This window comes from Bufo bufo, chromosome 5 (genome assembly GCF_905171765.1).
Source record: "Bufo bufo chromosome 5, aBufBuf1.1, whole genome shotgun sequence".
Taxonomy (NCBI): Eukaryota; Metazoa; Chordata; class Amphibia; order Anura; family Bufonidae; genus Bufo; species Bufo bufo.
This window is the reverse complement of record NC_053393.1, coordinates 451,774,421-451,798,383: the sequence shown is the minus strand read 5'-3', so window position 1 is coordinate 451,798,383 and position 23,963 is coordinate 451,774,421. Positions and strand designations below refer to the sequence as shown.

At 44.4% G+C, this 23,963-nt stretch overlaps 1 protein-coding gene across 1 annotated transcript; it reads left to right on the top strand.

Moving 5' to 3' along the window:
• The first annotated feature begins 477 nt into the window (after window positions 1-477).
• On the top strand, window positions 478-23,422 carry NUP42 (nucleoporin 42). The gene is made up of 7 exons (XM_040433668.1): window positions 478-622; window positions 3,299-3,551; window positions 4,209-4,303; window positions 5,041-5,117; window positions 6,871-6,954; window positions 9,241-9,376; window positions 22,644-23,422. Exons 1-7 carry the CDS (start codon window positions 505-507, stop codon window positions 23,291-23,293), a joined length of 1,413 nt encoding a protein of 470 aa, XP_040289602.1. The 5' UTR covers window positions 478-504; the 3' UTR covers window positions 23,294-23,422.
• Window positions 23,423-23,963: the final 541 nt, after the last annotated feature.

Genomic DNA, 23,963 nt, shown 5'->3' with positions numbered 1-23,963 from the left:
TGAAATATTGCAAAACTTATCTGAATATAGAAATTTCTAAAATTCTAATTGCATCAAATAATGAAATAATGTAAAAGGTGGGCTCTAATATACAGAGAGGAAACAATCTACACCTCAGATTATAAAGAGGGACATTTATGGAGCAAAGAGGGACTTGGGAGGTTTTAACACACCATCGGGGAACACTTTTAAGAAAAACTGGTGTGGAGACATGTGGCACCTTTTAAAAAATCTTTAATGAAAAAAAAAAAAAAAAAACAGACCCAGAATCTAAAAGCGGGAAAGTGGTTGTCAATGCTGCTCTGACGGAGCTTCCCTCCACTTCCATTCTACACCCGGTTCTTCCCTTCTCATGGCTGCTGCGCGCCCCCTTCAGGACACGATCATCATGGCAGTTAATTGCCAACCACAAGTGGCGCGTGGTTGGCGGCGTTGGCCGACGTGACGCCGTGCGTTGTTTTACCACGTGATCGGAGACGTTTCTTCCGCGAAACACCGGTCATCATGGCTATCTGCAGCTTCTTCCTGCAGGGTCGCTGTAAGTTTGGAGACAAATGTTGGAACGAACATCCGAGAGACGGACGGAACCATGGACAGAACCGGTACCAAGGGCAGGCCTCAGGTATGGGTTCTGTGTCCGCAGAGCCGGGCGGCAACTTCTATACAAACCAGTACATACACACGTAGATGTGCTGCCTACCACCTATGTTCTGTACTACAGCTTTCAGCCTGCAGTGTGTGTATAGTGTATGTATGTATCTGTGCCCCTGTAACAGGTTTTTCCTTGGTATAAGGTAAAATAGAAATGCTTCTCCAGGCTTCTTTGATCATGCTGTCTGCAGACTTGCGGAGGACAGGTCGTCTGCTCAGTACTTTACCCTGTTTCACACTTGCGTTGTGGCACATCTGAAAACCAGGAAAAAAAAACGGACCCGTTTTGTCCCCATTCATTGTCAGTGGGGACAAAACTGATCAGAATGAATTCCCTTCTGTTTTGTTGCGGTTTTTGACAGGACACAAAATCGCTGCACGCTGGAGTTGTGTCCGGTCTGCAAACCGTATCAATGTAAGTCAATGGTGGCAGATCCGGCGCCCATTAACTTTTAAAATGATTTTCATACTGGTTTGTTCAGTTTTGATTTAAACTGAGGCTTCCAGATGTATTAAATGGCACAGATCTGTTTAATAACAGTTTTGAGATTCTCTGCCCGATAACAAAACTGGAATGCCACAACACAAGTGTGAAACAGGCCTTACCACCGATGCCGCCTTCTCAGGTGATTGCCAGGACTGGACGTGGTTTCTTGTGGTCAGGTCTTCCTGTTCCGCTGGCTATATGGTATATGAGAGGGAGAGCCTGCAGCCAGTCTGAGCACTGCCGAATAGGCAGCATCGGTGTAGTGGAGGAGGAGGACTGAGCAGACTATCTTCCCTTCAAGCCCGGAGAACCTCTTTAAAGGATATCTGTCAGCAGATTTGTACCTATGACACTGGCTGACCTGTTACATGTGCTCTTCGCAGCTGAAGGCATCTGTGTTGGTCCTGTCTTCTTATGTGCCCGCATTGCTGAGAAATATGATGGTTTAATATATGCAAATGAGCCTCTAGGAGCAACGGGGGCGTTGCTGTTAGGCTACTTTCACACTTGCGGCAGTGTGATCCGGCGGGCAGTTCCGTCGTCGGAAGGACGGCTCCGGTATTCTGAATGCGGGATCCGGCACTAATACATTCCTATGGGAAAAAATGCCGGATCCGGCATTCAGGCAAGTCTTCAGTTTTTTTCGCCGGAGAGAAAACCGTAGCATGCTGCGGTTTTCTCTTTTGCCTGATCAGTGAAAACGACTGAACTGAAGACATCCTGAACGGATTACTCTCCATTCAGAATGCATGGGGATAAAACTGATCAGTTCTTTTCCGGTATTGAGCCCCTGTGACGGAACTCTATGCTGGAAAAGAAAAACGCTAGTGTGAAAGTAGCCTTACTCCTAGAGGCGCTGCTGCTGCACCCGCTCCACTTTGACAGTTCCAGGTGTGATGATGTTTTCACTGACGGGAATGAAGTACCGGTAGATGTTCCCGATAATTGCCTGATCTTCAGTGGAGATGAAAGCTGCATTTACATAGAGCAAACAGTGATCGCTTGTCTCCATAGGAAATTATTGTTCCTGCTCAGCAGGTCATTGTTTAGGCAGCACGACCTGTGTGTTGGTGGCGACAGAATGACACGATCACCTGATGAAAGTTATCGCCGACACCTTTTACACAGTCCAATTATCAGGAATGAGCATTTATAGCAAAACTGATCCCCCAGTGATCTGTTTGATTATCGGTCCTTGTAGAAGGACACTTGGGGCTCATACACACGGCCATATCCGTTTTTGCAGTCCACAATTTGTGGATCCTACCTGTGTGCGTTCTGAATTTTGCATAACAAGCCCTCTATAGAACTGTCCTATCCTTGTCCACAAACTGGGCAAGAATAGGACATGTCACGGGAGGTGGTCGGAACTGGGTCTCATCTCGCTTTAGTAGCGGTGAGATGAGACAACCCTTTTAAAGGGGTATTCTAGTGCAATTAAGACACCGCTCAATGGTTAAAAAAAAAGTAAAGAACTTTATACTCTCCTCGCCTGTTCCCCACTGCTGAGCGGCATTCCCAGCCATTTCCTGCCATGCCGAGAGGAGGAAGTGGGGCACAGTTGGCACCTGGTCACCCTCAGAACGGCAGCAGCAGAGAACATGAAGTGAGTATAAGAGCCTTTAACCATTGGCAGCATTGTTGTGCTGGAATACCCCTTTACATTAGAAATCCCCCTAAAGGGGTATTCCCATCTCAGACAATGGGGGCATATCGCTAGGATATTCCCCCATTGTCTGATAGGTCTGGGACCCGCACCTACATCGAGAACGGAGCCCTAAAGATTGCGGAGGGAGCACTGCGCATGCACAGCCGGCCTCTGTTTATTTCTATGGGACCGCCGAAAATAGCCGAACGCTGACTCAGCTATTTCTATCGGCCCATAGAAATGAATGGAAGCGGTGGCTGCACAAGCGCAGTGCGCAGGCATTAAGTCCTATGGGGAGAGCGCTTGGCCACCCCCTTCCTCGCTCTGTTCTCGATGCAGGCGCGGGTCCCAAAGGTGGGAACCTGCACCTATCAGACAATGGGGGCATAACCTAGCGATATGCCCCCAATAGCTAAGATGGGGAAAACCCCTTTAAAATCAAAATTCCATTTCTTGTATTGCTGGTTTCTGACCTGGAGATGTAACGGTATGACTATCAATTTGCCTCTAAGCTGCATCATCAAGTTGGAATTCATCAGGTCAGCGATACGTGCAGCCTTCTAACTTCTCCAGAAACCTCACATGGACCAATAGGGACAACGACAGAAGTTCTTCTTGGTCTGGATCTGGATCTGGTGATAATAGAGACAGAAGCTCGAAATCGAATGCACCTTCAGGATTCTTCTCATCCCAGAACAGATTTAATGCATTGGCCCACCAGGATCATGCCAGAGACAACGGCCAGGACAAGGAAGGAAGCCTCCTGTAAGTATCTAAGGCCTTTCATGTAGGAGGCGAATCTGACTTTTCTTATTGGCTTTTGCCTACAGCAGGGACCAGCAACCTTCGGCACTCCAGCTGCTGCGAAACTGCAACTCCCAGCATGCACACTTGCTCAGCTGTTCTTGTAACTGCCATAAAAGTGAAAGGAGGATTCTGGGAGTTGTAGTTTCAGAACAGCTGGAGTGCCGGAGGTTGCTGATTCGTGGTCTACAGGGCTTCTAAGGCTGTGGTTAGACTATGTTTGAGCATTCTGTTAGAGGTGGATATCAGGAGTTCTGAACGTACGCCTCTGATGGAAGGCTTTGATTTATGCCGCCGTATAGGCAAACGGTGGCATACGTTCCCATAGGCCCTGCAAAAATACAAATTTCTTACTGATTGCCCATGCACAGAAAAGTAGTAAAAATAAAATAATACACTGACTCGACTGAGGTCAGTAGGGAACACTTTTGGCTTCATTCGGGTAAATGGGGACCTATGACGACATAAGAGCAGAAAAACGAGTAGCTGTTTATGGTTTGGCAGCGATGCCAATCATTGTCTTTGGGAGGCAGCGGCACCGTATTAATTAATGGATGAGGAATGCATGCTAACCTTTCTATGTATAATCACTGGTGTGTTTTTGTAACTTTTGTCTAGAGCTGATATCATACATGATTTGGAGGCGTGGGAGTCTTCGGGGCAATGGGCGTACTCTGTTTATTGTGTCTTAAAGGAGCAGAGCCACTTATCAGGTAATCATTGTGCTATGGTAACGGCCGATAATCATTTATATCAACGCTTGTCCAGCAGTCAAACAGTTAATGATAATTCGCTCGTTTGTCGATCGCATCTTTTATGCTGACCGAGAAATAGTTGTGATTAGCAGCACGTCCTTTTGTGTAAATGGCCTGTTGCTTGCCAATGGAAACATGAAGGGGGATGAATGATCGCACATATGATCGTAGTTATATAGAAATACAAGTAAATGAGCGCCAATTGACTTGCTGTATCTGCGATCAGTGCTCATTACGGTTAAAGAGTAACTACACTTTATTTTTATATGTCGTAGGGACATATCAGAAGTGTTGCTTGGCGGGTGTCCCAGCTCTGAGACCACCACCGATCGATAGAACTTGGGCTCGGAAGTGCTCGAGTGCGAGACTGTAGATGGTTTCAATAGAAAGTCTATGAGCTCGTCAGCAGTAACGGGGAAGCAGCGCTCGGCTGAGCACTTCTAAACCCTTGTTCTATCGATCGGTTGTGGTCTCAGAGCTGGGACCCCCACCCATCGACACTTCTGATATGTCCATTTGATATATCAAAAATTGAAAAAAATAAGGGCAGTTACTCTTTAACTTATTTTCCAGTGTAAATGGACCGTTATGCAGTGTTGCATTGTTTTGTTGTCCACAAGATGTGTCTGTACGTATAGCAATTTCCTGATTGTCCTTGGGGACAAATGACCGCATTATGCTTATTTTCCACACAGGTTTTACTGACATCTCACCCGAAGAGCTGCGCCTGGAATTTTATACATCTCACAAAGAAGGCCATTTACAAAACTATGTAATTTTTATTTTATTTTTTTGTGATTGCATGTTAATCATTTTTGGCTAAAATTCTTTTTTTCAATTGGCCTTTATTAAAAAAATATTGAGCTTTTCTGTCACAAAGGGCTAACTGTTTTTCTAGCTGTGTGACTGGTACTTTGTGTCAGTCATGTAATAGACCTTATCTCTGTACTACTAAGAGGTCATAAACATTTATTTAAGCCACATTCTTATCAGTGAGATAAGAACTGAGCTATACTGAGTGTTTATAAGGTCAGAGAGTAGAGATAAGGAGTCCGAATGCTCCTGGTCTGACGGAAAAGACAGAATATCCGTAGGGTGCTACTAGAGCATCTCAGCTACGTATAGAAAAAAGGACGCCATATTTTTAAGAACAATTAAAAAAATATATTTTTAGCTCAAAATGAGTACAATGCAATAATTAAACAAAAATTGCCCCCAAAGGTGTACATAGCCTTTAATACCACAGTTGTCTACACTGATCTTAATTTGTCCTGCGCTGGCATGAGGTGCACCACAGTTATTAAAAGTGTCTCTTAGTAATTGTGGTGCCTTCTGGATAATGTCCGTTCTGAAATATTTCAGCCAGAAGCTGGAGTAAATTTCTGATGTAATGAGCAAAAGTTTTCTGGCGCATCTGTTAAATGAGTCGGGCTGCAGGGATCGTGTCCATGGCCTCCACCCACCTGCTTTGTGAGAAAGTGAGAAAGGTGTTGGTAAAGGTTTAGAAGTCGAAAATTTTGTTGCAATCAATCTCTCAAAGTCTTGTACCATAAAGAAAGAGACCTAGGGGGAGATTTATCAGGGCATTTCTTATGTCAGTCTTGATCTCCTTTCCTCTGGAGTGAGATGCACCTAATTTAATGCCAGTTTTGTGGTGTAAAATGCTTAAAACAATTCCCATCATAAGAAACGGTGGAGAATTACTGAAGAAAAATGTCATGTTCTAAGTAACTTTTATAGGCACATTATTAATAAAATGCTCCTACTTGTATATCTTAAAGGGGATGTCTCACTTCAGTAAGTTGCATTTATCATGTAGAGAAAGTTAGTACAAGGCACTTACTAATGTATTGTTACTATCCATATTGCTTCCTTTGCTGGCTGGATACATTTTTCCATCACATTATACACTGCTTGTTTCCATGGTTACGACCACCCTGCAATCTATCAGTGGTGGTCGTGCTTGCACAATACAGGAAAAAGCACCAATGTCTCTGGGGGCCGGGACCGTGGGGCTGCTGATTGGCTAGTGCGTTTTCCTATAGTCTGCAAGCATGACCACCACTGATGGATTGCAGTGTGGTCTGTAACCATGGAAACGTGCAGTGTATAATGTGATGGAAAAATTAATCCAGCCAGCAGAGGAAGCAATATGGATAGTAACAATACATTAGTAAGTGGCTTGTATTAACTTTCTCTACATGATAAATGCTATTTGCTGAGACAACGCCTTTAAAGGGGGTTGTTACAGTTCTCTCCCCGTAACTGTCACAGCGTCTAACATTACATATAGCGGGGCTGGTGGCAGTTGAAGGATGGTTCGGAGCATGTGTGTCCACCTCAGTAACATTGTGGACAGAGAAATAATGAAAATGACAAACAGCAGGTGGCGCTATACAGATACGTTTTATTGAATAGCTCAGAGGCTGATTACATGCAAATTCTATATAGCCATATTCTTCCTGGCACAGCCTCTCTGATCAGATAAATGCCTTTCTACTGACTGATTTGTTTTTGCTTGTCAGGTGAATTCGGTACAACAGCTGATCAACCAGTGGAAACATAGGGTACATGAAATTAAGAACTGGAACGCCTCTAACTCGGCATTGGTAAAATGACATTACCTTCTTTTATTACAGAATTACTGTAAAGAATATAGAATGGTGTGGTAAAGGTTAAATATCTCTCATAGTTATACTGCGCTATCAGGTAGTGGTCAGCCGGCACTCTGTCAAAGAGGTGTGGTGGGCGATATAGACGATATAGGCGATATGCGATATAAATTTGTGCCACGATATGGATTTTGAGCATATCGCCTATATCGCCGGACCGCGATATGATCCTGAGCCGGCACAGTGGAGAAGGAGAGAGTCCCTCCCTCCCCACTGTGCGCGGCTGCCGCTGACCACCAATGACAAAAGAGGAGGAGGGGAGGGACTGACAGTAAATCATTGAGTTTTCACGATCTCAGTGAGCGCGTGAAAACTCAAATCCGATGGTATATTCTAACCCCCAGGCGTTCCCATGGTGACAGGGACGCTTGCCTGGGGGTTAGAACATACAGGGCCACGCCGCTGACAGTAGAACATTTAAAAACTAATCAGTAACTTTAACTTTATTCATTGGTGATCTCTTTACTGTATACCTTACTAGGTCTTAGCTCCGGTAATAGCAGGCAGTGCGGGCGGGCGGCGCTCACTCACTGACGTCACGCGCCTGCTCCTCCCACTAGGCGGCGCAGGCGCGTGACGTCAGTGAGTGAGCGCCGCCCGCCCGCACTGCCTGCTATTACCGGAGCTAAGACCTAGTAAGGTATACAGTAAAGAGATCACCAATGAATAAAGTTAAAGTTACTGATTAGTTTTTAAATGTATTCCTGTGAGCATCGGGGGGGGGGGGGGGGGGGGGGGGGTCTGGATGGCACCGTTTAGGGGAGGGGGGGATCTGGGGATGGCACCGTTTAGGGGAGGGGGGGATCTGGGGATGGCACCGTTTAGGGGAGGGGGGGATCTGGGGGTGGCACCGTTTAGGGGAGGGGGGGGAGATCTGGGGGTGGCACAGTTTAGGGGAGGGGGATCAGCTCCCTGCTGTTGTGTGCACAGGGCAGCAGGGAGAGTGTAAAGTCCTATTCACCCTAATAGAGCTCTGTTAGGGTGAATATGACAAGGGTTCTACGTTCTAGCCCTTAAGGAGACTAATAGTTATTAAATAAAAAGTTTAAACACGCCCCCCCAAATATAGAAAACAATATATCGCAATATATATTTTGCTTAAAATTATATCGCAATATAGATTTTAGGCCATATCGCCCACCCCTAGTGCACGTGTCCGAGATCACAATCCCACATGTATTAGAGAAAGAGATCGGCACTCACTTGGTCTTTTACGAATTAAATCCTTTATTCGTCACATATATGTACTGTATGGTGCAGAGATCCCTTTCCCATCTTGTACTCTCAGCCGCTAGCCCTGATGGATGATCTGGCTGTCCCCCTGTAATGGGTGACCCAAGGCTATCACCCGACCCCCTCTAGTACTGTAGTTCCCATAGCTTTCATCATACAGCAGTCACCAGGGGATAAGAGGGTAATTTGCGTATAACAAAAACTATTGTTGCTTTCTTGGTCGTGTGGATAGTCAGCATGTCCACATCTGCAAAATACCTTCCATCTGTTCTACTTCTTAGGTCTTCCATTTTATTCATTGAAAGTTATGATTTTAGTTATTCACTGGCAAATTGATCAGTGATATCGGAGGTAATACACCCCTTAAAGGGGTTGTCTACGTTCAGAGCTAAACCCGGACATACCCACATTTCCACTCGCTCTCCCCTAATATGAGCATCTGAACATTTCATGCTCCGATGCTCTCCTTTGTCCTTCGCTGAATCGTGCAGGGCAAAGGCATTTTATGGAGTTCTGGTGACGTAGCGGGCTCTCCATAGGGACTGCTAGTCAGAGGCTTCCGTTTAGTAGCGAGCCCCCGTGACGTCACCGCCACTAATGGGCAGACTTTAGCGTTGCCCTAGCCTGTAAAATGGCCAGGGCAGTACTAAAGCCCGCCCATCAGAGCCAGTGATGTCACCGAATACACTGCTGGGCAGAAGCCTCCGCCTAGCAGTGAGCCAGAGTAAACAAACAAGCCCTTGCCCTGCAGGATCCAGCGCAGGGCAAGGGAGAGCATCGGACCATTTCATGCTTCTATGCTCATATAAGGGGGCTGCCTGAGTGAAAATGTGGGCATGTCCAGGTTCAGCTTGGAACCTGGACAACCCCTTAAAGGTAGGGTCCAAATCTCCTCTGTCATATAGCATAGTTATGGTAGTACTATTAATAATGCATACTGTTTTTTTTTATGCTTGAAATTTCATATATCCTTGTTCTTGTATTTTTCAGCTTAATCAACTCACAAAACCCCCTAGTGCTGCGGCACCATCATCATTTGGGGGTCCGCAGCAATCTGGATCGTTTGGAGGTCCACAGCAGTCTGGATCATTTGGAGGTCCACAACAGTCTGGTTTTGGGACATCAAGTATGTATTTGTAGTAGACCGGCAAACAGGCCAGTAATGTCTCTTACTTGGAGGTGCACAGCATTGTTTCCTTAGTCTATTGCACTCAGGGAAGCAGGGCTAAGTTTGTCATTTAGCTCCCGGCGCCGCTCCTGGTCCCCGCACCACCGCTGCTGCTTCTCCCTGCACACAGATGAAAACATCCGGGGGGTGATGAGCAGCCAATGGCAGACGCCATTGATACTACAGAGGCTCATCCCGGTCCCCTCCCCGACACCGTATGTTTTCCTCCGTGTGCAGGAAGAAGCGGTGTGCGGGGCGTTTTTTGTTGAATGTCAATTTACAGATAGAATCCTGCTGTTTAGCTCATTAGATAAAACTAAACGCACCCTTTTTTAATACTCCTCCCCCCCCCATCACTTGTTCCAACGACGAGTTGGTTTCCTTTTCATAAATACGACTTTTTGACAAAGTCGCACCTTTCTGCTTAATTGTCTGCAACAATTGGAGCCATTTCTGCCAATGAGAGGATGATAAATGAGGCGTAATATGCGCCAATTTGATAGCTCTGCTTACTTTGACATTTATAACTCCTTTCTGGCGTGATGCAGTCTTTATGGTGAAAATTCTGGAGAAGACAGTTGATATATTTGACGCAAATCAAAACGCCATTCTTTTTTACTTATTTTACGCCATAATTCTGGTGCAACATCCTTAGTAAATGTCCCCTATTGATTTATTTGCAGGAACACAACGCTGTGCAGTCGGTCAGGGTCACTGCTGTCAGTCCATACACCTGTTGGTTATTGTTGGCATATCGTAGCTGTATGCCAGTAATGTCTTTAACCCCTTAAGGACCAGCACCGTACATGTACAGCGGGCAGATCGGGCAGGTGCTGCTCCCGCCCGATCAGCGGCAGGGGTCCGGCAGTCACTGATAGCCGGATCCCTGTTGTATGCACCGGCATCGGTGAAAACACTGATGCCGGCGCATTAACCCTTGCACTGCCGCGGTCACATGCGATATCCTGCCGCGTCCAGGGTGGCCATTAGGTCCCTGCGCTGCTGTGACGGGGACCCGATTGCAGGGAAGGCACCCTGATGCTTTCTTTAGGCATCGTGGCTGCCTTACGTGACAGCCTGTGAGATCCAGCCCCCTGGATCTCAAAGGCAAGCAGGCTGAAGTTTATTACAGTGTATAATACACTTACAGCCAATGCATCACAATACAGAAGTATTGTAATGCATTGTTAAGAGGATCAGAGTCCCAGAGTGGGACAAAAATAAAAAGTAAAAAAAAATAGTTTTCCATAATAAAAAAAAAAAGTTTCAAGAAAAAAAATAAAAAGCCCCTTGTAAAAAAATATAATAGAAAAACAGACATATTTGGTATCTCCGCGTCCGACCGGCTCTATAAAAATATCACATGACAACCCCTCAGGTGAACAGCATAAAAAAAAACTGTCAAGCCTTTTCTTTTTTTTTGGTCACCTTAGTAACATAGTACATTAGGCCGAAAAAAGACATTTGTTCATCCAGTTTGGCCTTTCATCCTGCAAGTTGATCCAGAGGAAGGCAAAAAAAAACTGAGGTAGAAGCCAATTCTCTCCACTTTGGAGTCGAGAAGGAATTTTTTTATTCCCCTAATCAGGCAATCAGAATAACTCCCTGGATCAACGACCCCTCTCTAGTAGCTATAGCCTGTAATATTATTAAACTCCAGAAATACATCCAGGCCCCTCTTGAATTCCTCAGGCAGAGAGTTCCATAGTCTCACTGCTCTTACCGTAATGAATCCTGTTCTATGTTTGTGTACAAACCTTCTTTCATCCAGACGCAGAGGATGTCCCCTCGTCACAATCACAGTCCTGGGGATAAATAGATGATGGGATAGATCTCTGTACTGATCCCTGATATATTTATACATAGTAATTAGATCTCCCCTCAGTCATCTTTTTTTTTTTTCCCCCTACAGTCGTTCTTGCATCACAAAAAGTCATATGCCCCCCCAAAATAGTGCCAATCAAACCGTCATCTCATCGCGCAAAAATGATACCCTACCTAAGACAATCGCCCAAAAAATAAAAAAAACTATGGCTCTCAGAATATGGAGACACTGAAACATGATATTTTTTTTGTTTCAAAAATCCTGTTATTGTGTAAAGTAAATAATAAAAGAAAGTATACATATTAGGCATCAGTGTCCGTAAGAATCTGCTGTATAAAAATATCACATGACCTAACCCCTCAGGTGAACAAAAAATAAAATAAAAAGTCTGCCAAAAATTCCTTTTTGCCGCCTAACATCACAAAAAGTGTAATACCAAGCGATCAAAGCCATATGCACCCTAAAATAGTGGCAATCAAAAAAATGACCCCCTACATAAGACAGTCGCCAAAAAAATAAAAATAAACTATGGCTTTCAGAATCTGGAGACATAAAAAAAAAAATAAAAAATCAAAAATGCTTTACTATGTAAAACTGAAACAAATAACAAAGAAAAAGTATATTTGGTATCGTCGCGTCCGTAACAACCTGCTCTATAAAAATACCACATGATCTAACCTGTCAGATGAACCTTAAAGGGCTTCTGTCACCCCACTAAACAGTTTTTTGTTTTTTTTTCGGTTACTTATAATCCCTATACTGCGATTTATGCATACATACTGTAATCATTTTGGTTCAGCAGATTCTGTTAAAAACTTACTTTTAAAATATGCAAATTACCTGTCTACCAGCAAGTAGGGCGGCTACTTGCTGGTAGCAGCCGCATCCTCCTATTCTAAAGACGCCCCCTCCGCCTGTTGATTGACAGGGCTAGCGGACGGGATCTTTCTCTGCTGGCCCTGTTTGCTATTAAGATCTCGCGCCTGCGCCGTAACGGTATTCAGTCGGCGCTGGCGCACTGAGTGGCGGCCGCTCGCTCTGCCGCTCCATCCTCAATGCGCCGATGACGTCACATCTACACCCGGCGCTGGCGCATTGAGGAAGGAGCGGCCGAGCAAGCGCCCTCCTCTCAGTGCGCCTGCGCCGACTGAAGACGGGTACAGTGCAGGCGCCAGATTTTGAATGCAAACAGGGCCAGCAGAGAAAGATCCCGTTCGCTGGCCCTGTCAATCAACATGCGGAGGGGGCGTCTTTAGGATAGGAGGATGTGGCTGCTACCAGCAAGTAGCCGCCCTACTTGCTGGTAGCAAGGTAATTTGCATATTTTAAAAGTACGTTTTTAACAGAATCTGCTGAACCAAAATGATTAATTACAGTATGTATGCATAAATCGCAGTATAGGGATTACAAGTAACACAAAAAAAAAAAAAAAAATGTTTAGTGGGGTGACAGAAGCCCTTTAAAGGGTTTCTATCACTTCGTTTCACCTATTTAGCTTCTAGACACTAGCGATCCGCTAGTGTCTGCTTTATCTAACCATCCTAATATAAGAGCTTATTGTCCTGCCGTTTAGCTAAAAAAATAACTTATATAGATATGCAAATGAGCCTCTAGGTGCTATGGGGGCGTTATTAGCACCTAGAGGCTTGGTCTACCTTAACAAACTGCCGCCGCCCAGCGCGTCCCTCCAGCCCGCCCATCTCCTCCGGAATGCGATGCTCCTCGTATTCGGCGCATGCGCAGTGAATGTCTGATCGCTTCCCTGCTCAGACATCTCCACTGCGCCTGTTCCTCGGAGCACTATTACGTCATCGGCGCAGTGGAGATGTCTGAGCAGGGAAGCGATCAGACATTCACTGCGCATGCGCCGAATACGAGGAGCATCGCATTCCGGAGGAGATGGGCGGGCTGGAGGGACGCGCTGGGCGGCGGCAGTTTGTTAAGGTAGACGGAGCCTCTAGGTGCTAATGACGCCCCCATAGCACCTAGAGGCTCATTTGCATATCTATGTTATTTTTTTAGCTAAACGGCAGGACAATAAGCTCTTATATTAGGATGGTTAGATAAAGCAGACACTAGCGGATCGCTAGTGTCTGAAAGCTAAATAGGTGAAACGAAGTGATAGAAACCCTTTAACCACCTCAGCCCCTATGGCTTAAACACCCTTAATGACCAGGCCACTTTTTACACTTCTGACCTACACTACTTTCACCGTTTATTGATCGGTCATGCAACTTACCACCCAAATGAATTTTACCTCCTTTTCTTCTCACTAATAGAGCTTTCATTTGGTGGTATTTCATTGCTGCTGACATTTTTACTTTTTTTGTTATTAATCGAAATTTAACGATTTTCTTGCAAAAAAATCAAATTTTTCACTTTCAGTTGTAAAATTTTGCAAAAAAAACGAGATCCATATATAAATTTTGCTCTAAATTTATTGTTCTACATGTCTTTGATAAAAAAAATGACATTTTCCACTTGGTTGCAAAAAAAAAAAATTACATCCATATATAAATTTCTCTAAATTTATTGTTCTACATGTCTTTGATAAAAAAAAAATAATGTTTGGGTAAGAGTTAGTGTTTACAAACTATGGTACAAAAATGTGAATTTCCGCTTTTTGAAACAGCTCTGACTTTCTGAGCACCTGTCATGTTTCCTGAGGTTCTACAATGCCCAGACAGTACAAACACCCCACAAATGACCCCATTTCGGAAAGTAGACACCCTAAGGTATTCGCTGATGGGCATAGTGAGTTCATAGAACTTTTTATTTTTTGTCACAAGTTAGTGGAAAATGATGATTTATTTTTTATTTTTATTTTTTTCATACAAAGTCTCATATTCCACTAACTTGTGACAAAAAATAAAAACTTCCATGAACTCACTATGCCCATCAGCGAATACCTTGGGGTCTCTTCTTTCCAAAATGGGGTCACTTGTGGGGTAGTTATACTGCCCTGGCATTCTAGGGGCCCAAATGTGTGGTAAGGAGTTTGAAATCAAATTCTGTAAAAAATGACCAGTGAAATCCGAAAGGTGCTCTTTGGAATATGGGCCCCTTTGCCCACCTAGGCTGCAAAAAAGTGTCACACATCTGGTATCTTCCGTATTCAGGAGAAGTTGGGCAATGTGTTTTGGGGTGTCATTTTACATATACCCATGCTGGGTGAGAGAAATATCTTGGCAAAAGACAACTTTTCCCATTTTTTTTTTTATACAAAGTTGGCATTTGACCAAGATATTTATCTCACCCAGCATGGGTATATGTAAAAAGACACCCCAAAACACATTCCCCAACTTCTCCTGAATACGGAGATACCAGATGTGTGACACTTTTTTGCAGCCTAGGTGGGCAAAGGGGCCCAAATACCTTTTTAGGAGGGCATTTTTAGACATTTGGATACCAGACTTCTTCTCACGCTTTGGGGCCCCTAAAATGCCAGGGCAGTATAAATACCCCACAAGTGACCCCATTTTGGAAAGAAGACACCCCAAGGTATTCAATGAGGGGCATGGCGAGTTCATATAAAAAAAAAAAAATTTTGGCCCAAGTTAGCGGAAATTGATATTTTTTTTTTTTTCTCACAAACTCTCCCTTTCCGCTAACTTGGGACAAAAATTTCAATCTTTCATGGACTCAATAAGCCCCTCAGCAAATACCTTGGGGTGTCTTCTTTCCAAATTGGGGTCATTTGTGGGGTGTTTGTACTGCCCTGGCATTTGAGGGTCTCCGCAATCATTATATGTATGCCCAGCATTAGGAGTTTCTGCTATTCTCCTTATATTGAGCATACGGGTAATGAGATTTTTTTTTCCGTTCAGCCTCTGGGCTGAAAGAAAAAAATGAACGGCACAGATTTCTTCATTCGCATCGATCAATGTGGATGAAAAAAATCTCTGCAAGAAAAAGGAGGGGAAAGGCGTCTGCCAGGACATAGGAGCTCCGCCCAACATCCATACCCACTTAGCTCGTATGCCCTGGCAAACCAGATTTCTCCATTCACATCAATCGATGTGGATGAATAAATCATTGCCGGGATTTTTATATATATATATATATATATATATATATATATATATACACAAAGTGTTTGCCAAAGCATATGAACACCGCCACCTCCTCAGCTCATATGCCTCCGCAAACGTATCTTTTACTGCAGAGGAGAAATCTCGTCTTGCAGCGCCGCATACACCGACTTGCGTGTAATCTGACAGCAGCGCAATGCTTCTGTCCGAATGCACATCAGTGCTGCAGCTAGTCGATCGGTTGGTCCACCTGGAAGGTAAAAAAAAAAAAACAGGCCGCAACGCAATAAATTTATTAACTTCAGAACAGAACATATTAACTTTTTTTTAACTTTTTTACTTACCGGTAATTTTTTTTTTGTTTAGTTTTTTTTACCTTTATAGAACAAACCTCTCCTTCCCCATGGGACAATGTGCAAAGCGCAAATCGCCCAAAGATGTGGCGAAGTACGTTATGCACTTTATCCCAGGTGAAAGGAGAGGTTTGCAGCAGCTGTGAGTAAAAGGGCCCTAATAGTCCTGTGTGCCTGTCCTGTGAGATGCAATCCCTATGCTAGGTGTACCTGTGTGTGGTACTTCCGGAAACAGTTTCCTAAGCATAGGGCAGGGTGGTCAGGACAGTCAGGACAGAAATAGCGGGTGTCACGCCTTATTCCACTCCTGCTACAGACACGACATCTTTTTCGGGGTGACGGTTGGGTTGAGGTACCAGCAACGACACTGGGGAAATGTCGCTCGTGTAGACGGCTAACTACACTGGTGGATGGGGCCACGGAACCTTCTGGATACAGGAGGTTCTCGATGATCTCTTCCTGGAATTTGAGGAAGGATCGTGTTCTCCCAGCCTTACTGTAGAGAACAAAACTATTATACAGCGCCAATTGAATTAAATATACAGACACCTTCTTATACCAGCGTCTGGTTCTGCGGGAAACTAAATAGGGAGCCAACATCTGGTCATTGAAGTCCACCCCTCCCATGAGCGCATTATAGTCGTGGACTGAGAGGGGCTTTTCAATGACACGGGTTGCCCTTTCAATTTGGATTGTCGTGTCTGCGTGAATGGAGGAGAGCATGTAAACGTCACGCTTGTCTCTCCATTTCACCGCGAGCAGTTCTTCATTACACAAGGCAGCCCTCTCCCCCCTTGCAAGACGGGTGGTAACGAGCCGTTGGGGGAAGCCCACGCGACTAGTTCGCGCAGAGCCACAGGCGCAAATCCGTTCTAGAAACAAATGCCTAAAGAGGGCCACACTTGTGTAAAAATTGTCCACATAAAGATGGTACCCCTTGCCGAATAAGGGTGACACCAAGTCCCAGACTGTCTTCCCACTGCTCCCCAGGTAGTCAGGGCAACCGACCGGCTCCAGGGTCTGATCTTTTCCCTCATAGATCCGAAATTTGTGGGTATAGCCTGTGGCCCTTTCACATAGCTTATACAATTTGACCCCATACCGGGCACGCTTGCTTGGGATGTATTGTTTGAAGCCAAGGTGCCCGGTAAAATGTATTAGGGACTCGTCTACGCAGATGTTTTGCTCAGGGGTATACAAATCTGCAAATTTCTGGTTGAAATGGTCTATGAGGGGCCGAATTTTGTGGAGCCGGTCAAAAGCTGGGTGGCCTCTGGGACGGGAGGTGGTGGTGTCGCTAAAATGCAGAAAACGCAGGATGGTCTCAAATCGTGTCCTGGACATAGCAGCAGAGAACATGGGCATGTGATGAATCTGGTTCGTGGACCAATATGACCGCAATTCATGCTTTTTAGTTAGACCCATGTTGAGGAGAAGGCACAGAAAAATTTTAAGTTTGGAAACTTGGACTGGTTTCCACCGGAAAGGCAGGGCATAATAGCTTCCCGGGTTTGCGGTTATAAATTGTGTGGCATACCGGTTTGTCTCTGCCACGACTAAGTCCAAGAGCTCCGCAGTCAAGAACAGCTCAAAAAATCCCAGGGCCGAACAGATTTGAGCCGTCTCAACCCAAACTCCAGACTGGGCGGTAAAAGGGGGAACTACTGGTGCGGCTGAAGTTGGTGACTGCCAATCAGGGTTTGCCAGCACCTCAGGGATTCTAGGGGCTCTACGGGCCTGTCTGTGCGGTGGCTGCGACGGGTTAACTACTGCACGTGCCACCGTACCAGCTTCAACTGCCCTTCTGGTGCTCGCTACTTCACCAGGTTGTACGGCAGTGCTGGTACTAGGTCCAGGATGGGCTGTGCTGCTGGTGTATGCCTCACCACGTGATCCGGCAGCGCCAGCCCCACTCTGCTGCTCTTGAAGCGGATCCTGCGTAACCTGTGGTCTAGCGACACGGGGCCGGGTACGCCTGGTGCTATCAGGGACCTCCACCTCCTCGTCCGAACTTTGGGTCAGAGAGCCACTGCTTTCCACAGGTTCATATTCTGACCCGCTAGATTCGTCAGATGAGGGTTCCCATTCCTCATCCGACTGGGTCAGAATCCTGTAGGCCTCTTCAGAAGAATACCCCCTGTTTGACATTTTGGACTACTAAATTTAGGGGTATTCCCTGAGACTACCCAAGAAAAAAAGCAAACCTGTCTTACAAAGGGGAGGCTAGCGAAGTACCTGAGGCCGCTGCGGTTGATAAAAAATATCAAAACTGATTTTTTTATCGCCGCAGTGCGTGTAAAGTGAATGTGCAGTGATCAAAAAAAAATAATTTTTTGTCACTGCGGTGGGGCGGGCGTGGGTGAACGCACGTGTGGGCGACCGATCAGGCCTGATCGGGCAAACACTGCGTTTTGGGTGGAGGGCGAACTAAGGTGACACTAATACTATTATAGATCTGACCGTGATCAGTTTTGATCACTTACAGATACTATAAAAGTACAAATGCTGATTAGCGATACGCTAATCAGCGAATAAAAGTGACTGCGGTGGGGTGGGCGCTAACTGACGCTAACTACCTAACCAAGGGGCCTAAACTATCCCTAAAATCTAACAGCCAATACTAGTGAAAAAAAAAGTGACAGTTTACACTGATCACTTTTTGTCTTTCACTAGTGATTGACAGGGGCGATCAAAGGGTTAATTGGGGTGCAGGGGGGTGATCTGGGGCTACAGTGAAGTGTTTGGTGCTACTCACAGTTCAGTCTGCTCCTCTGCTGGATCCAACCGACGAAAAGGACCAGCAGAGGAGCAGAGAAGCCATATAACAGATCATATTTACTAATATGATCTGTTATATGGCTTGTGATTCGATTTTTAAAAAAATCAGCAACCTGCCAGCGACGATCATTGGCTGGCAGGTTGCTGATGCAATTGTCCTCGAACTTTTGCCGGCCCGCGATGCGCATGCGCGGGCCGGCTGTGACCGAAATCTCGCGAGAGGGCGCGTCCAAGCGGAATGAAACAACCACCTCCAGGACGCGTCTGTGCGTACAGCGGTCCGGAGGTGGTTAACCGCCTCCGGACCGCCTAACGCAGGATCGCGTTCCGGAGGCGGCAGCTGCAGGCAGAGTCACGCATATACGCCTTATTCTCGCGAGACGCGAGATTTCCTGTGACTGCGCGCACACAGGAGTGGATCTCCAGCCTACCAGCGGCGATCGTTCGCTGGCAGGCTGTAGATGCGATTTTTTTTTTTTTTTTTTTTTTTTTTTTTTTTTTTTTTTTTACCCCTAACAGGTATATTAGATGCTGTTTTGATAACAGCGTCTAATATACCTGCTACCTGGTCCTCTGGTGGTCCCTTTTGCTTGGATCGACCACCAGAGGACACAGGCAGCTCAGTAATAAGTAGCACCAAACACCACTACACTACACCCCCCCCTGTCACTTATTAACCCCTTATTCACCCCTGATAACCCCATATAGACTCCCTGACCACCCCCCTGTCATTGATAACCCCCCTGTCATTGATCACCCCCTTGTAAGGCTCCATTCAGACGTCTGTATGTTTTTTTCGGATCCACGGATACATGGATCGGATCCGCAAAACACATACGGACGTCTGAATGGAGCCTTACAAGGGGGTGATCAATGACAGGGGGGTGATAACCCCATATACACTCCCTGATCACCCCCCTGTCATTGATCACCCCCCTGTAAGTCTCCATTCAGACGTCCGTATGTGTTTTGCGGATCCGATCCATGTATCCGTGGATCTGTAAAAAACATACGGACGTCTGAATGGAGCCTTACAGGGGGGTGATAACCCCATATACACTCCCTGATCACCCCCCTGTAAGGCTCCATTCAGACATTTTTTTGGCCCAAGTTAGCGGAAATTTTTTTTTTTTTTTTTTTTTTTTTTTCTTACAAAGTCTCATATTCCACTAACTTGTGTCAAAAAATAAAATCTCACATGAACTCACCATACCCCTCACGGAATCCAAATGCGTAAATTTTTTTAGACATTTATATTCCAGACTTCTTCTCACGCTTTAGGGCCCCTAAAATGCCAGGGCAGTATAAATACCCCACATGTGACCCTATTTCAGAAAGAAGACACCCCAAGGTTTTCCGTGAGGGGCATATTGAGTCCATGAAAGATTGAAATTTTTGTCCCAAGTTAGCGGAAAGGAAGACTTTGTGAGAAAAAAACAAAACAAAATCAATTTCCGCTAACTTGTGCCAACAAAAAAATAATATCTATGAACTCGCCATGCCCCTCATTGAATACCTTGGGGTGTCTTCTTTCCAAAATTGGGGTATTTATACTGCCCTGGCATTTTAGGGGCCCTAAAGCGTGAGAAGAAGTCTGGGATCCAAATGTCGAAAAATGCCCTCATAAAAGGAATTTGGGCCCCTTTGCGCATCTAGGCTGCAAAAAATTGTCACACATCTGGTATCGCCGTACTCAGGAGAAGTTGGGCAATGTGTTTTGGGGTGTCATTTTACATATACCCATGCTGGTTGTCTTTTGCCGAGATATTTCTCTCACCCAGCATGGGTATATGTAAAAAGACACCCCAAAACACATTGCCCAACTTCTCCTGAGTATGGCGATCCCAGATGTGTGACACTTTTTTGCAGCCTAGGTGGGCAAAGGGGCCCACATTCCAAAGAGCACCTTTCGGATTTCACAGGGCATTTTTTACAGATTTTGATTTCAAACTACTTCTCACGCATTAGGGCCCCTAAAATGCCAGGACAGTATAACTACCCCACAAGTGACCCCATTTTGGAAAGAAGACACCCCAAGGTATTTCGTGATGGGCATAGTGAGTTCATGGAAGTTTTTATTTTTTGTCACAAGTTAGTGGAATATGAGACTTTGTAAAAAAAAAAAAAAAATAATAATAATTTTCCGCTAACTTGTGACAAAAAATAAAAAGTTCTATGAACTCACTATGCCCATCAGCGAATACCTTAGGGTGTCTACTTTTCGAAATGGGGTCATTTGTGGGGTGTTTGTACTGTCTGGCCATTGTAGAACCTCAGGAAACATGACAGGTGCTCAGAAAGTCAGAGCTGCTTCAAAAAGCGGAAATTCACATTTTTGTACCATAGTTTGTAAACGCTATAACTTTTACCCAAACCATTTTTTTTTTACCCAAACATTTTTTTTTCTTATCAAAGACATGTAGAACAATAAATTTAGAGAAAAAATTATATATGGATGTAGTTGTTTTTTTAAAAAAAAATTACAACTGAAAGTGAAAGATTTCTTTTTTTTTGCAAAAATTTCGTTAAATTTTGATTAATAACAAAAAAAGTAAAAATATCAGCAGCAATGAAATACCACCAAATGAAAGCTCTATTAGTGAGAAGAAAAGGAGGTAAAATTCATTTGGGTGGTAAGTTGAATGACCGAGCAATAAACGGTGAAAGTAGTGTAGTGCAGAAGTGTAAAAAGTGGCCTGGTCATTAAGGGTTTTTAAGCTAGGGGGGCTGAGGTGGTTAATTAACAAAAAATAAAAACTGTGTGCCAAAACAGCTATTTTTTTTTTTTTTTTTTGTTACCTTGCCTCACAAAAAGTGTAATATAGAGCAACCAAAAATCATATGTAGCCTATAATAGTACCAACAAAACTGCCACCCTATCCCGTAGTTTCCAAAATGGGGTCTTTTTTGGAGATTCGACTCTAGGGGTGCATCAGTGTGTCTTCAAATGTGACATGGCAACTTAAAATTATCCCAGTGAAATCTGCCTTCCAAAAACCATATGGCGTTCCTTTCCTTCTGCGCCCTGCCGTCTGCCCATACAGCAGTTTATGACCACATGTGGGTTGTTTCTGCAAACTACAGAATCGGGGCAATAAATATTGAGTTTTGTTTGGCTGTTAACCCTTGCTTTGTTACTGGAAAAAATGGATTAAAAAAATCTGCCAAAAAAGTGAAATTCTGAAATTTCATCTACATTTTCCTTTAATTCTTATGGAACACCTAAAGGGTTAACAAAGTTTGTAAAATACGTTTTGAATACCTTGAGGGGTGTAGTTTCAAAAATGGGGCCATTTATGGATAGTTTCTATTATGTAAGCATCACAAAGTGACTTCAGACTTGAACTGGTCCTTAAAAAGTGGATTTTGAAAATTTTCTAAGCCTTCTAACGTCCCCCAAAAAAGAAAATGTAATTTACAAAATTATCCAGACATGAAGTAGAAGTCTGTTTTCAAAAGCGGAGAAATTGACATTTTGAAAATTGCTAATTTGTCCACATTTTTGGTATTTTTTATTTTATTATAAACAAAAATGAAATATTTTGACTCAAATTTTCCACTGTCATGAAGTAAAATATGTGAATGGCTTGGATGAGTAAGTGTTTTAAAGTTATCACCACATAAAGTGACACATGTCAGATTTGCAAAAAATGGCCTGGTCCTTAAGGTGAAAAATGACAGGGTCCTGAAGGGGTTAAAGTGGTTGTCTGAGAAAATCATAAACAACGTCTGCAATGTCTTAAAATAAAGAAAAAGCATGATATACTCTACTGTTTACAGCTTTAGCTATGGCACGCCTGAATACTGCCAATCGCACTCCTCAGTGGTTTACAGCTGAAGACACTGGCTGTAGCAGTGGCCTGCCAAATCCAGGTACATCACAGTATTGGTGGTGATCCTAGATTCGTCATGACACCTCTGCAGCCAGTCACGGTCTTTAGCTGTAAGCCACTGAGTATAGCAGCAGGAGTACCAGATGGTCCAACAGAGTTGAATGGATCTGCGGACAGACCCCTATTCTGGTGATCTGTGTGGGGCCCAAAGGTTGGACCCTGCCAATCCCCTATAATGGTGTCAAACCGATATCTCCTAGGGGGTTTGAAAGTAAAAAAAGAAAAAAAAAAACATTTAAGAAATGTTTCTTTCTAACACCCACTTTGCTAATTACTGTACATTTCACAATATTTGGTTTCTATCGTGTTTTTCGTATTCTAACATTGAGATTTCCCTTTTTCCAGGCACTCCAGCTACGAAAACGTCTACAGCGGCCACCTTCAGTTTTAAGCTAGACTCCCATACTGCTGCTCCCACTGCTGGGGCCAGCTCCACTTTTTCCAGTGCTCCTGGATTCGGTAGTAAGCCTTCATCTGGATTTGGCAACGTAGGAACTGCATCTGCATCCTCATTTTCTTTTGCACCAACAACTACTTCAGGTGGAACAGCCTCAACCTTCTCGGGTTTTGCTTCAGCTGCTCCTGGCATGGGTTCATCTGGTTTTGGGTCAGCAGTGCCCTCTAGTTTTGGAGGAACAGCAGTGACTAGCAGCTTTGGAAGTGGAAGTGCAGTATCAACATTTGGAGGGATCTCTAGTGCTTCCGGCTTTGGAGGACTTGCAAGTTCTACAGGGACATCTGGCTTTGGGGCAGGGACTACAGGAACCAGCAGTCTTTCTACACCAAGGACATCGACATTTGGCCAAGGAGTCCCAGTAAGCAGTGCATCAAATGCTGGTGGTTCCTCTGCAGCTGATGTCATGTTGTCCAGTGCCTTGTTTACTCCTCGAAATGAACTCTCACAAGAAGACCTCCTGCAGTTTGAAGCTAAGATTTTTACTCTAGGAAAAGTCCCTTTGGTGCCCCCACCAGTAGATCTCCTAACTATAAAATAAATCTTATATAACACTACTGACAATTTCCTTGTCATAAATTGTATATAACTATAAATGGATGTATAGGGATCCTCCTGTCATTTATGGAATTGTTTCTATTAAAGGTATTTTTATAAAATTCTTCCCTTTTTAAAAAGATGCAACTAATCTGTATGTTGAGTAATACAGTTACTAATAAATATACAAATGGTATATTGAGAAGGATAAACCAGGATTAACCATGGTTATCGGATGAGTTGGACCCCCATTGATCTGATAAATGTTGACCTATCCTCAGGACGGGTAACCATTAAGGCTACTTTCACACTGGCGTTTTGGCTTTCCGTTTGTGAGATCTGTTCAGGGATCTCACAAGCGGTCCAAAACTGATCAGTTTAGCCCCAATGCATTCTGAATGGAAAAGGATCCGCTCAGAATGCATCAGTTTGCGTCCGTTCCGTCTCCATTCCGCTTTGGAAGCGGGCACCAAAACGCTGCTTGCAGTGTTTTGGTGTCCGTCTGACAAAACTGAGCCAAACGGATCCGCTCTGACACACAATGTAAGTCAATGGGGACGGATCCGTTTTCTATGACACAATCTGGCAAAAAAGAAAACTGATCCGTCCCCTATTGACTTTCAATGGTGTTCAAGACGGATCCGTCTTGGCTATGTTACAGATAATACAAACGG